Below are 14,331 nucleotides of genomic sequence, written 5' to 3'. Positions count from 1 at the left end.
AACCGACAGATGTAATCATGATTATTGTTATGTCTTGAATAAAGTGATGTGATTGAGTACTGTAGACGTGAGTAAGTATGACCTTAGTCTCTTTATTCTAACTCCAGCGTACTGGTACAGCATGGGAGGCCTGCTTATATACAGTACTCCCAAGGAATGCTGGGATCCCTTGGGACTCCAACAGATACGCCCTCTGATGGTGGTAGAATGCTGGTTACATGGGTTGCATACATAACATCACTCCCTCCCAAAGTCAATAGTACACTTATATACAGGGTGAGACGATCTGGGGCTTTTCGCTCCCTGGTCGATCGTCTCGATACAAATGCAGGTGCAGGTGAGTTGGTTGGTTCTTTGCTGGGCTGCTGCGCAGCTGGTCTTGCTGGGCTGCTGGTGATGATGAGTTCAGCTTCGTGATCAACCGTGATGTTGGTTGCCACTTGTGTGTGTGTCGGAGGGTCGAAGTTGGTGGTGTCCTCTTCAGGTTGCTCATGGCTCTCTGTGAATCGCAGTTTGGTTTGGTCCAAATGCTTTCTGCAAGTTAGTCCATTTGCGAGTTTGACCTGAAACACCCTACTCCCTTCTTTGGCTATGACAGTGCCAGCAAGTCATTTGGGACCATGTCCATAGTTTAGTACAAATACAGGGTCATTGACTTCAATATCGCATGACAAATTTGCGCGATCATGGTACTTGCTTTGTTGATGCCGCCTGCCTTCGACGTGATCATGGAGATCAGGGTGGACGAGAGAGAGCCTTGTTTTGAGCGCCCTTTTCATGAGCAGCTTTGCTGGGGGAACCCCGGTGAGCGAGTGGGGTCTGGTGTGGTAGCTGAGCAGGACTCGGAACAGGCGGGTCTGCAGGAAGCCTTCCGACACGCGTTTCAAGCTTTGCTTGATGGTTTGGACTGCCCGTTCTGTCTGGCCGTTGGATGCGGGCTTGAATGGGGCAGATGTGATGTGATTGCGGGTCATGAATTTCTTGAATTCAGCACTGGTGAAGCACAGCCCGTTGTCGCTGACAAGGACATGAGGCAGGCCGTGCGTGGCAAACATAGCTCGTAGGTTTTCAATGGTGGCAGTGGACGTGCTTACAGACATTATTACACACTCAATCCACTTTGAATAAGCATCCACAACAACCAAGAACATTTTGCCTAGAAATGGGCCAGCAAAGTCAACGTGGATCCTAGACCACGGTTTGGAGGACCATGACCATAAATTTAGCATTGCCTCTCTGGGTGCATTGCTCAGTTGAGAGCAAGCATTGGCGCACGCAAGATTCCAAATCTGAGTCGATGTCGAGCCACCACACATGGGATCTGGCTATAGCTGTCATCGTTACTATGCCTGGGTGGGTACTGTGTAGGTCGCGTATGAACGTTTCCTTGCCTTTCTTGGGCAAAACCACACGATTACCACACAAAAGAAAGTCCGCCTGTATGGACATTTTGTCTTTACGCTGCTGGAACAGTTTGATCTCTTCATGCATCTCCGTTGGGACGCTGGACCAGCTCCCATGGAGGACACAGTTTTTTACAAGGGACAGTAAAGGATCCAGGCTGGTCCAGGTCCTGATCTGGCGGGCTGTAATGGGTGACTTTTCGTTTTCAAATGCATCCATCACCAAGAGCAAGTCTGTAGGCTATGCCATTTCCACCCTGGTGGTGGGCAATGGTAGCCAACTGAGAGCATCAGCGCAGTTCTCTGTGCCTGGCCTGTGGCGAATTACAGGGTTATATGCAGACAGTGTGAGCGCCTATCTTTGGATGCGAGCAGAGGCATTGGTATTGATACCTTTGCTCTCTGAGAATAGCGATATGAGTGGCTTATGGTCAGTTTCTAATTCAAACTTAAGCCCAAACAGATATTGATGCATTTTTTTTACCCCGTAAACACATGCCAGAGCTTCTTTTTCAATCATGCTGTAGGCCCTTTCGGCCTTGGACAAGCTCCTGGACGCATAAGCGACCGGTTGCAATGTTCCCGATTCGTTTGCTTGTTGTAACACACACCCGACACCGTACGAAGGCGCATCGCAAGCTAGCACTAAACGTTTAAAAGGATCATACAGGAAGAGCAGTTTGTTGGAACATAACAGATTTCGGGCTTTCTCAAAAGCTGTCTCTTGTGATTTCCCCCAAATCCAGTCATCTCCCTTGCATAGCAACACATGTAGAGGTTCTAGCAAGGTGCTTAACCCGGGTAGGAAATTACCAAAATAATTGAGGAGTCCCAGGAACGACCGCAGCTCTGTCACGTTCTGTGGTCTCGGCGCATACTTGATGCCCTCCGTCTTGGCGTCGGTGGGTCTGATGCCGTCTGCCACGATTCTTCTCCCTAAGAACTCGACCTCTGGCGCCAGGAAAACACACTTTGAGCATTTCAACCTGAGTCCCACACGATCTAGCCGACTTAGAACCTCTTCCAGGTTCTGCAAGTGTCCGATGGTGCCCCACCTGTGACCAGTATGTCATCCTGGAAAACCACGGTGCGCGGAACCGACTTTAGCAGACTCTCCATGTTCCTTTGAAAAATAGGAAAAACAGGCTGATCGCATCCCAAACGGGCTTCTATTGTAGATGAACAGACCTTTGTGCGTGTTGTTGCAGGTGAGGCCTTTTGAAGATTCCGCCAGCTCCTGCGTCATGTAGGCCGAGGTCAGGTCCAACTTGGCGAACGTCTTTCCTCCTGCCAGCATCGTAAATTGGTCGTCTGCCTTGGGTAGCGGGTACTTGTCCTGCAGCGAAAAACGGTTAATCGTTACTTTATAGTCCCCGCAAATTCTGACCGTGCCATCGCCCTTGAGAACCAGAACAATCGGACTGGCCCACTCGTTGAACTCCACCGGCGCAATGATGCCCTCTCATTACAGCCTGTCTAGCTCGATCTCCATTTTCTCTCGCATCATATATGGCACTGCCCGTGCCTTGTGATGGATGGGTCGTGTACTGGGAATCAAGTGGATCTGCACCTTCACCCCTGAGAAACTTCCAATGCCTGGCTCAAACAACGACAGAAACTTGCTCAGAACCTGGGCACATGAGGCGTCGTCGACGGACGAATGCTCTCGGATGTCGTCCCAGTTCCAGCGGATTTTTCCCAGCCAGCTTCTGCCGAACAGTGTGGGGCCATCTCCTGGTACTATCCATAGTGGTAGCTCGTGCACTGCTCCATCATAGGAGACTTTGACTTCCGCGCTGCCAATTACAGGGATCAGCTCTTTAGTGTAAGTTCTCAGCTTGGTGTGAATGGGGCTCAGCTTGGGCCTGTGTGCCTTGTTGCACCACAGCCTGTCGAAGACCTTTTTGTTCATGATGGATTGACTCGCACCCGTGTCCAATTCCATGGATACTGGAATTCCGTTCAGTTCAACTTTTAACATGATCGGTGGACATTTCGTGGTGAAGGTGTGTACCCCGTACATTCCTGTCTCCTCGGTTTGACTCTCTAGTTCAGTTTGATCCACCATAGATCGGTCTTTCTCTGCAACGTGGTAATTTGCAGGGTTTGCAGCTCATCTGCACATTCACTGGAGGTGTCCCATTGTTCCATAGCCTTTGCTCGCATAGTGTTTGAAGCGGCATTGATGGGCTCGATGATCACCTCCGCAGCGCCAACAAGGTGTCAATTGCCTTGCATTAACGCTTGATGGTGGACTCTAAGTCATCTGAGGTCGTGCATCTGCAGGCGTTTACGTTCAGCATTCCTGCCTGAAAACGGCGTTACTTTGTGTACAGTACTTGCCGAAACCTCTTTATGCTGCAAAATTTGTTTGGTGTTATCGCTGGTGGACATAAATGCCTGGGCTATTGTTATGGCTTTGCTCAGGTTCGGTGTTTCAACAGTCAGTAGTTTGCGAAGGATAACCTCATGACCAATGCCAAGCACAAAAAAAGTCTCGTAGCATTTGCTCCAGGAATCCATCGAATTCGCAATGTCCTTCAAGGCGCCTTAGTTTGGCCTTCCTGGCCTTCAGGCCGTTGACATGTGTAAAATCGATACCTTGCCATCAGAACGCTCTCCTTCGGATTTAGGTGCTCCTGGACCAGCGTACACAGTTCTTCCTACGATTTGGTTGTTGGTTTCACCGGAGCAAGAAAATTCTTCATGAGGGCATAGGTTGTTGTCCTGCAGACGGCGAGGAGGATTACCCTTCATTTGGCAATGTTCACACTCGCTTCCAGCTTGTTAGCCACGAAGTCTTGGTCGAGTCGCTCCACGAAGGCCTCCCAATCATCCCCTTCTGAGAATTTCTCCAGGATACCAACAGTTCTCTGCATTCTCTGCATGGTTCATTATCTCATCGCCAGTTGTTATGTCTTGAATAAAATGATGTGATTGAGTACTGTAGACATGAGTAAGTGTGACCTTAGTCTCTTTATTCTAACTCCAGAGTACTGGTACAGCGTGGGAGGCCTGCTTATATACAGTGCGCCCAAGGGATGCTGGGATCCCTTGAGACTCCAACCAATACGCCCTCTGCTGGCGGTAGAATGCTGGTTACATGGGTTGCATCCATAACAATAATAATGAAAATTAGCATTCTTTACCAGGCTTTGAGTACAACATTCCTGGTAAAAGTGAAATACCTCATATTTCATTATAGTCACTCATGACACTTACAAATCAAATTATATAAATATATAAGTACATGTAAATAAATGTAATACTTACTCTGGCAAATCCGACAAGGTTGTTCCATCGCTTGCGGCATTGGTTGCTCACACGCACCTCGTTGGTCGCCGATGAGACCATCTCAGCTATCTCGACCCATATCTTCTGGTAGGCCTTTGGGGTGGGCTTCTCACGCCCTCCCTGGGTCAATTGACCCCAATGTGACTCGACCTCCTGCATGAGGGAGGCATTTGCCTCGTCCGAGAACCTTCTCGCTCTCTTTCGTCCTCCCATTCGTTCCTCTCCCAGCTCACTGCTCTCGCCAGCATCAGTCTCCACAGTGTGCTGTGTCGCCTCCTCCACTCCCTCCGTTATAGGCACCGAATGAGCGAAAATACCTGGCTGGTAACAGCTAACTTTTTTTGCAGAATTTTGTATAAAGCTCGAAATTTTCCCTCCTACCTCCCAAAGCAGCCAAACAAGCACCCACACCCATACACGCCTTCACTCCCTCTCTGCTCCTTCTCTCTATGTATCCTATTATACGCATGTAATGATGACCCCTGACCTCCTGAATCACGGGAAACAAGCGTTGCCATGCCGCTGCTAATGATGGCGACACTTTACAGCAGACGGTCAGTGAGATTTAACGCTAACGCCCATTTCAGATCATAGCGGGAACGCCCATTTTTTTAAATGGAAACTAGGGGGTTTGAAAATGGGCGACAATCTGAAAACCTGTATTTACTGCCCACGCTGGAAATAACGTCCATTTTTGGGCCACCTTCACAAAAGTGTAAAATCTAGCCCTATGATCTTACTGCAAATGATACCGAATCTCAGCAAGGAGGCAATGTCTTCAGTAGAGAAAGGGAGGGAAGAAAATTTATGAGACTGGTTGAATGAATATCAGGGAAAATTGGTTTATCTTTAGAGAATATTAAGCCTAATATTACACTGCATTCATTTGATTTTTTTTTAAATGTAGTGGTCGTCAGGCAAATAATACTGCTTGTTTAAAAACACAATCAATGTAAGAATGTGATTTTACAACATTGTCATATTACAGTTGAAGGCCACAATTATGACGGCAACAACTCTACCTAGATTCGCCAGTAGATGGCACTTAAGTTCATTCTAGCTTCTAACTGGCCTCTTAGGCCCATTGAAACATTTAAGGGAAAAGTCATTGTATGTTCCCAGTTAATTGGCAATAGCAATTACACAAAGAATATTTTTCTTCAAGTGCCTCATACGTAATAGGCAGAACGGTGAAATTACTACCAATGGACCACTCCGTATACGGACAGCCAGCTATGACTGGGACTTGCTACCTTTCAGGGCTATAATAAACTATTTTTAAGGACTTAATAAAAATTGCAATAGTTGGTTCATTTTTCTGTCTTTATAATATGCAATATTACAAACCTACTATTCACTTTGTATTGGCTGTGGTTTTCTGTGTGATAACTTTCTGATATCAGTAAGATTCTCAGGGGGGGGGGTGAGCCATGCAGATGTGAGGGATTTCCCCAAAGGAGGATTAGCTGGTGTCTCAGTGACGTGGTGATGTGATATGCTGGTTCTCCAATCAGCTGCATGTTCTCACCTGTGTTCCCATGTAGGGAAGTTCCTGCTTTCCCTCATTCCATCATTGGCACATAAAAGTGGTTCAAAAACATTTACACAGCGATAGAGAAAAAGATCAGAGGGAGAGTCAATGTAGACTATTCTTGTACACCTCATAGTACTCAGTGGAAGTAGTTAACCACCCATAAGGTTTTGAACCAGAAAGTTGTTTTTGAGTGATGTTTCTGGAAAATTCAAATCAACATCGCAAGTCAACTCATTAAGCCACCCTATGCTCCACCTCCATCCTGACACCTGGCCAGTTTTAGACTTGGCAAAGGTGGCAACCCTAAACCAAAAAGCAGAAAAGGTGGATGCCTTGGATAATATTGCCCTTTTGGTTGGGGTAAGGTGTGAGATGAGCATGGTTGAAAGATAAGTGACATTTATTAAAACATGGAGATGAGCAGGGAAAAAGTTTCTGAGCTCAACTGAATTTAAAAGGGTATTTTCATCAAGTTAAAATGCCTTGCAAGCCATATTCCCTGTTCTGTAAACACGTGTTTGGAATGGCATTCTTGGGAGCCCCGACAAATTTTGCGGCGTTTTATTAATATTACCAACAGAAGCCAGCAGAAAAATAATTTGCAAAACACATGTATATGAAATGTGAAGTGTTAACAGACTTGCAGTGAGCAAAATGACACCATTTTCAGACAGCTTAATGCTTTTTTCTATGTTACGGAAACCGAAAAGGTTTAAATTTTGAATTTGTGCGATAGTGTAAAATGGGTGGTAGTGAATGGGACATCTCTCTGGGACAGATATAGAATGGACTGCCCCTTCGCTATCACCCGTTTTACACTATCGCACAAAGTCAAAATTATCCCCAGCCAGTTTTAAAATAGGCCTTGACCAAATACCAATCACTCTTTAAAGGTACTTTTGCATTGTAATGATGGACATGTTGTTATACTGGACACCTGCCACTGCTTCTGCTTGTTTACATTTCCACGCACCATTGATCTCTATCAGACACTGGGCTGAAGCTGAGCTGGACAACCTGGCAGCAGCTCACAAGAGCCATGAAAAAGTAGGTCTCTGATGCTACAGGAACAAAATGAAGATGGCAATTTATATTTCTCACACTAAGTCCAGGGAACAGCATTTGCCACTGGCTGCAGCTTCATTATGCTAAAGAGCCTTAAATGTTGACTTCAAATTGGAGGTGTGATTATTTTGCTCCTTCGGTGCCAAATCATACTGGAAGGCATTTCCTGGGTGGTGCTTTGTTCTGTCAGCTCTTTGTGCTTTCAAAATAGAGCATGACTGATTGAATTCAAATGTTTATAAAGCATTTTTAGACAAGAGAGCAATTTTTAATATAATTATTTTTGGTTTGATTTTTAGGCCACAGGAGATTCACAGAAAGCAAGGAACTCCGCATGTAGAACACATTGCCCAGGATAACATATTTCCATATAATAAAGTCTGCCACTTCTGATAGAAACATGTGTGTCACATTTATTTGAGCTGAATTTTAAAAATTCTTTATTGAAAACCCTTTAGTGTCAGCACCTTCTTGCTCTGTCAATTAAGATAAACTACAGAGAAAGAAAAAGTTGAAAGATATGCATTCTTAGCATTTACCCATATGATTAGGTCCTTTTTTATTTTTGATACAAAACCACCATTCCATGAGATGTAATGTGTGGCTGTGTTGTGGTCAGAAGGATATTAGGAATGTACTCAAACATCTTCTGGTAATCTATGCCAGTCACAATGGCATTTATGGGGAGTTACTGGTATCTGCTGCTTGCCTAGTAAGAACTCAAGCCCACACTTGTCAGTCATCTAACGACCAACTAGTGCCTATACTGGTCGTAAGGAGTTAAGCAAGGTCAAATTGGCCCCAAATTACGTATAGTGGTGGAAGATTGGAACTGAGTCAAACTTCTATGATGAAAGTCTTGGGGAATGAAATTGCCCCTTTTTATAGCCCCTTTATTGCCTCCAGGGATCACTAATGGGGCACAATTTCATTTTCGACCAGGGGAGGGGGGTGCTAGCGCCTCTGAGGAAATGACCCCAGAGGTTTGGGGGCACTGTCCTAGCAGCGTCGCACCCCGCGATTAGTGGCGCAGGCCGCCGCAAAACCAGCAATGACATCACTGGCGTGCGCGCCGACCCCTCACCGCCCCATGCCGACCCCTTACCACCCTGCAGGGGAAATTGGCCCGCAGATCGTGAGGCTGGTGCGGGAGGATGTCCGTGCCAGCTTCGCAAGTCACAAAGCCGGTGGACATCCGCTGCTGGGATGCCCCTTAAAGGGGAGGCCTTTATCGCTCCGGGTTGCCATTTTATTGAGTCGACTGACTCTTGGGTCGACCCGACAATGGTGGCCCTTGCGTCGATCGGGCCCCCATCATACAGACCGGCACTCCATTTTTGGTGCCAGGCTACTGACCCGGTCGATTGCATCCCTGGTGGCCCAGTGGCGGCCACCAAAGGGCCTGCAGAGTGCGCAGCGGCCCTCCCCTTTAACTGAAGGGGGGAGGAGCATCTGCATAGCATTGGCTTCCTCAATGGCGTGCTGAACTCAGAGACATGCTGCTGCCCCGGAAGCACTCCTCCAATGAAATGGAGCGCTGGAGGCAGCACTCCTCTTCGTTTCAGGGATGCATGACCCAATTCCACGTTGGGGGCGGGGCGCCCGGGCTGGGCGCAGGAAGACCTAGCCCCGGAAGGTTAACGCCCGCAATCAGGACGCAGAGCAATTTCAGCACCTTGGTGTACTGAGCTAGGTAGACCAGCAGTGCTCTAAGGCATTGGTGATGACTGACCAGTGGGGTCAGCGATGGGGGCTGGGGGAAAGTGCATCCCAGCACTTAAACTGGGAAGCATTGCCCCCGCATATTTTCGGGATCAAAATGTCCAATGTTTATGGCAAAACCTTGGAAACCAATAAAATCCTCATTTATCCCTATTTGTATGTGGGTGGCTGAGAGCTGATAATCTCCTCATGACTAATCTGTTGCTTTATTTTCCTGGACCGGTGCCTGATTCTCAAAATTTGGGTGATGCATTAGCACAGGTGGCAACTATTCTCAAACTTGGCAATCACTCAGAAAATCTAACAACATCAATAAGAGTTACAAAAGAGGTAATCCTGTACATATTGTCTAATGGTGATGGAACAATCCCTGAAGTATTTAGCTTGTTATTCATGGGTGTTATGGAACTCCGCAAAGAACAAAGAATGTAATTTATAGTGTCATGGGACTAATTGCATCATTGCCACCTGTTTTGTGCTTGATTGTAATGCTAGGATTTCTGGCATCATCCGTACAATGGATATCATGTTATTCTAGAGTTAGCCAATGTTTTCAGATTAAAGATGCATAAACAAGGTGTACTTCCAATAGAGTGTACTAATGGACAAGCCCGTATTGAGCACTGCTCTAAAGGTTGTACTCCTCCAAAAATAGCTCCACAAAAATTAATGAAAAATGAAAGAAAAGACACATTTTTAATTGTTACAGTCAATCATGAACTATGCAAGATCCCAGGCCAACATCCCCAGCAGTGAAGCACTGACCACACTTGATCAGCTCCGCTGGACAGGCCACATTGTCCGCATGCCAGACACGAGATCCCCCAAAGCAAGCGCTCTACTCGGAACTCCTTCATGGCAAATGAGCCAAAGGTGGGCAGAAGAAACATTACAAGGACAACCTCAAAGCCTCCCTGATAAAGTGCAACATCCCCACTGACACATGGGAGTCCCTGGCCAAAGACTGCCCTAAATGGAGAAAGAGCACATGGATGAACTTCAACAATTGTACATCTCTGTCTGGAGTAAAAATAAAACGGGGAAGGTGGCTCAACCTTGGCTAGCAAGGGAAATTAGGGATAGTATTAAATCCAAGGATGAGGCATATAAATTGGCCAGAAAAAGCAGCAAACCTGAAGACTGGGAGAAATTTAGAATTCAACAGAGGAGGACAAAGGGTTTAATTAGGACGGGGGAAATAGAGTATGAGAGGAAGCTTGCTGGGAACATAAAAACTGACTGCAAAAGCTTCTATAGATATGTGAAGAGAAAGATTAGTAAAGACAAATGTAGGTCCCTTGCAGTCAGAATCAGGTGAATTTATAATGGGGAACAAAGAAATGGCAGACCAATTGAACAAATACTTTGGTTCTGTCTTCACGAAGGAAGACACAAATAACTTTCCGGAAATACTAGGGCACCGAGGGTCTAGCGAGAGGGAGGAACTGAAGGAAATCCTTATTAGTCAGGAAATTGTGTTAGGGAAATTGATGGGATTGAAGGCCAATAAATCCCCAAGGCCTGATAGTCTGCATCCCAGAGTACTTAAGGAAGTGGCCCTAGAAATAGTGGATGCATTGGTGATCATTTTCCAACAGTCTATCGACTCTGGATCAGTTCCCATGGACTGGAAGGTAGCTAATGTAATGCTACTTTTTAAAAAAAGGAGAGAGAGAAAATGGGGAATTATACTGACATCAGTAGTGGGGAAAATGTTGGAATCAATTATTAAAGATGAAATAGCAGCACATTTGGAAAGCAGTGACAGGACTGGTCCAAGTCAGCATGGATTTATGAAGGGGAAATCATGCTTGACAAATCTTCTAGAATTTTTTGAGGATGTAACTAGTAGAGTGGACAAGGGAGAACCAGTGGATGTAGTGTATTTGGACTTTCAAAAGGCTTTTGACAAGGTCCCACACAAGAGATTAGTGTGCAAAATTAAAGCACATGGTATTGGGGGTAATGTACTGACGTGGATGGAGAACTGGTTGGCAGACAGGAAGCAGAGAGTCGGGATAAACGGGTCCTTTTCAGAATGGCAGGCAGTGACTAGTGGGTGCCGCAGGGCTCACTGCTGGGACCCCAGCTCTTTACAATATACATCAATGATTTAGATGAAGGAATTAAGTGTAATATCTCCAAGTTTGCAGATGACACGAAGCTGGGTGGCGGCGTGAGCTGTGAGGAGGATGCTAAGAGGCTGCAGGGTGACTTGGACAGGTTAGGTGAGTGGGCAAAAGCATGGCAGACACAGTATAATGTGGATAAATGTGAGGTTATCCACTTTGGTGGCAAAAACACGAAGGCAGAATATTATCTGAATGGCGACAGATTAGGAAAAGGGGAGGTGCATCGAGACCTGGGTGTCATGGTACATCAGTCATTGAAGGTTGGCATGCAGGTGCAGCAGGCGGTGAAGAAGACAAATGGCATGTTGGCCTTCATAGCTAGGTGATTTGAGTATAGGAGCAGGGATGTCTTGCTGCAGCTGTACAGGGCCTTGGTGAGGCCTCACCTGGAATATTGTGTTCAGTTTTGGTCTCCTAATCTGAGGAAGGATGTTCTTGCTATTGAGGGAATGCAGCGAAGGTTCACCAGACTGATTCCCGGGATGGCAGGACTGACACATGGAGAGACCGGATCGACTGGGCCTGTATTCACTGGAGTTACGAAGAATGAGAGGGGATCTCATAGAAACATCTAAAATTCTGACGGGACTGGACAGGTTAGATGCAGGAAGAATGTTCCCGATGTTGGGGGAGTTCAGAACCAGAGGTCACAGTCTAAAGATAAGGGGTAAGCCATTTAGGATCGAGATGAGGAGAAACTTCTTCACTCAGAGAGTTGTTAACCTGTGGAATTCTCTTCCGCAGAGAGTTGTTGATGCCAGTTCATTAGATATATTCAAGAGGGAGTTGTATATGGCTCTTACGGCTAAAGGGATCAAGGGGTATGGAGAGAAACAGGAAAGCGGTACTGAGGTGAATGATCAGCTATGACCTTATTGAATGGTGGTGCAGGCTCGAAGGGCCGAACGGCCTACTCTTGCACCTATTTACTATGTTTCTGTGTGAGTGCATCCAGGAGGGCGCTGAGCACCTCGAGTCTCCTCGCCGAGAGCATGCAGAAATCAAGTGCAGACAGCGGAAAAAGCATGCGGGAAACCTGTCCCACCTACCCTTTCCCTCAACAACTATCTGTCCCACCTGTGACAGGGAGTGTGGTTCTCGTATTGGACTGTTCAGCCACCTAAGGACTTATTTTAAGAGTGGAAGCAAGAGTTCCTCGATTCCGAGGGACTGTCTATGATGTTGATGATGCAATATAGAGGGAAATTGAAACAGTAGAATTTAACTCCAGGTCATCACAACTCCAGGGCTGCAGAAGGTAAAGGAGGCACATGATTTTCAATGGGTACTACACAGGTAGTGAATTAGCTACTTGGGCATGGTAGGAGGAGCATTCCATGCTGAAGTTCAGGCCAAAGAGGCTGTGGCTCAGGTGTGGCCTAGTCCACAAAGATCTACAGAGGCAGTCAGCCATCTGACATGCACCACCAATGGCAATGAAGTTCACCATTGCCCTTAACTCTAATGTCACAGGCCTTTTCAAATCACACATGGAGTACCTCAGGAGTTGGATAATTTATGTTTACTTAATGTCTGTAGCTCCACACTGTAAACTCCTATGGCATTGCAACCAGTGCTGTTTATAATAAAGGGACCAGGTCACCTGACTGGTGACTTCTGGAAGATTCTGCCATCTTAAGGCTGTTTGTGCTGTTAGCTTCCTGGAAATATCACAATGGCGGCGAAGATGGGATTAAGCGGATAAAACAAAGCTACAATTTTTGTTGGTGGAGGATTCAGCCAGCCGACAGAGAGATTTTGAGAGCTTCTCTGTTTTGATTAACAGCTACAAATCCGAGGTAAATTACAAGCACACTTGTTCAAACTGCCAGAGTCCAGATGGCCATGCTATTGGGGGTAATGGGGCATTTGGGAGAATTTCAACGTGACCGTGAAAGTTTCAGAGCTTATGTGAAACAGCTAATAATGTTTTTCACCGCAAATAATATCATCAAAATCCCCGATGATGAAAACCATAACTGGGTGGTATTGGAACGACAAAGGACTATTTTCTTAACTGAAGCAGGGCCCAAGATGTATGAAACCTTGAAAAATTTGCTTGTGCTTGACAAGCCAAAGGACACAACTCTTAAGCAAAACAGTACTACAGCCTCATGCCCTTGGAAATTGCTGAAAGTTATTGTTTCGGAATAAGAGATCAATTAACCAAAGAAAATATCAGTGAGTATATTGTAGCATTAAAAAAGCTATCTATTCACTGTAATTTCGGAAACTTTCAGGACCGAGCATTGCGTGACCGCTTTGTTTATGGGATGAAAAATGATGCGATCAGAAGAATGTTATTGACAACGCCTAACTTGACTTTTGATTTAGCTTGTCAGACAGCTATGCCAATGAACAATGCCGAGAATTTCATACTATTTTCAGTCGTCAGACAACCGAGGTGAATCGCCTGCAGGTTAAAAGTAAAAGGCGGTTTGGTCCCAAAGTCTCAGAAACTGGCAATGGTAACAGAGCATTGAAGTCCTGATATTGGTGCCTGGGACAACACATTGCCTTCACATATGGGCAATTTTGAGCAGAGTGTTTCTTCTGCAGGAAAACTGGGTATCTTGCGAAGGCATGCCGACTGAAGGCTAAACCAGTTTTCAAAGCTATGAGTAGAAATCCCCAGAGACTACATAGCATGGAAGAAAAACAACAGGACAAGGAGCTGTTCGAGCTAAACATCAATCAGGAGCACGAGGTTAACTAACAGCGATTTGAAAAGTATCATAATCCACATAGAAGTTGCAGGAATCAAGATACCCATGGAAATCAACACTGGTGTATCCGTGAGTGTAGTCCGGAGTCGCTATACCTCGACAATTTGCGTGATTTCCCAGATAGAGCTGTGAGGCTACTCGGGAGAGAACATTCCTGTGGTAGGTCGTATCACCGTACCGGTGAAATACAAGGATCAATTTCAGAGCTTGTCTCTAATAGTAGTGGCAGCAGACAAACCTGCCTTACTAGGAAAAAATTGGTTGGGATCATTGAACTTGAATTGGAGTGAGATTTTTCGTGTTGAAATGAGATTTGCATCAAAGGATGAGGTCATCAAGAATTATCCGAAGGTGTTCTGTGAAACAGGCAGTCCGATCCAAGGCTTCAAGGCGAGTGTCAGAGTACAGAAGGACGCTAGATCGGTTTATTGCAAGCCACGTTCCATACCATATGC

At 45.9% G+C, this 14,331-nt stretch overlaps 1 protein-coding gene across 1 annotated transcript in view; it reads left to right on the top strand.

The window, feature by feature from the left end:
- The window catches only part of LOC139262054 (cyclin-dependent kinase-like 2), a 231,934-nt gene extending 224,252 nt beyond the window's left edge, over nt 1-7,682 (top strand). The window contains exon 12 of the mRNA XM_070877214.1: nt 7,596-7,682. Within this exon, the coding sequence (XP_070733315.1) occupies nt 7,596-7,655 (60 nt within the window). The 3' untranslated portion in view covers nt 7,656-7,682. The remainder of the gene's footprint in view (nt 1-7,595) is intronic.
- The last annotated feature ends 6,649 nt before the right edge of the window (nt 7,683-14,331 follow it).

This window comes from Pristiophorus japonicus, chromosome 4 (assembly GCF_044704955.1).
Source record: "Pristiophorus japonicus isolate sPriJap1 chromosome 4, sPriJap1.hap1, whole genome shotgun sequence".
Classification (NCBI taxonomy): Eukaryota; Metazoa; Chordata; class Chondrichthyes; family Pristiophoridae; genus Pristiophorus; species Pristiophorus japonicus.
This window is presented reverse-complemented; position numbering and strand designations above follow the sequence as displayed.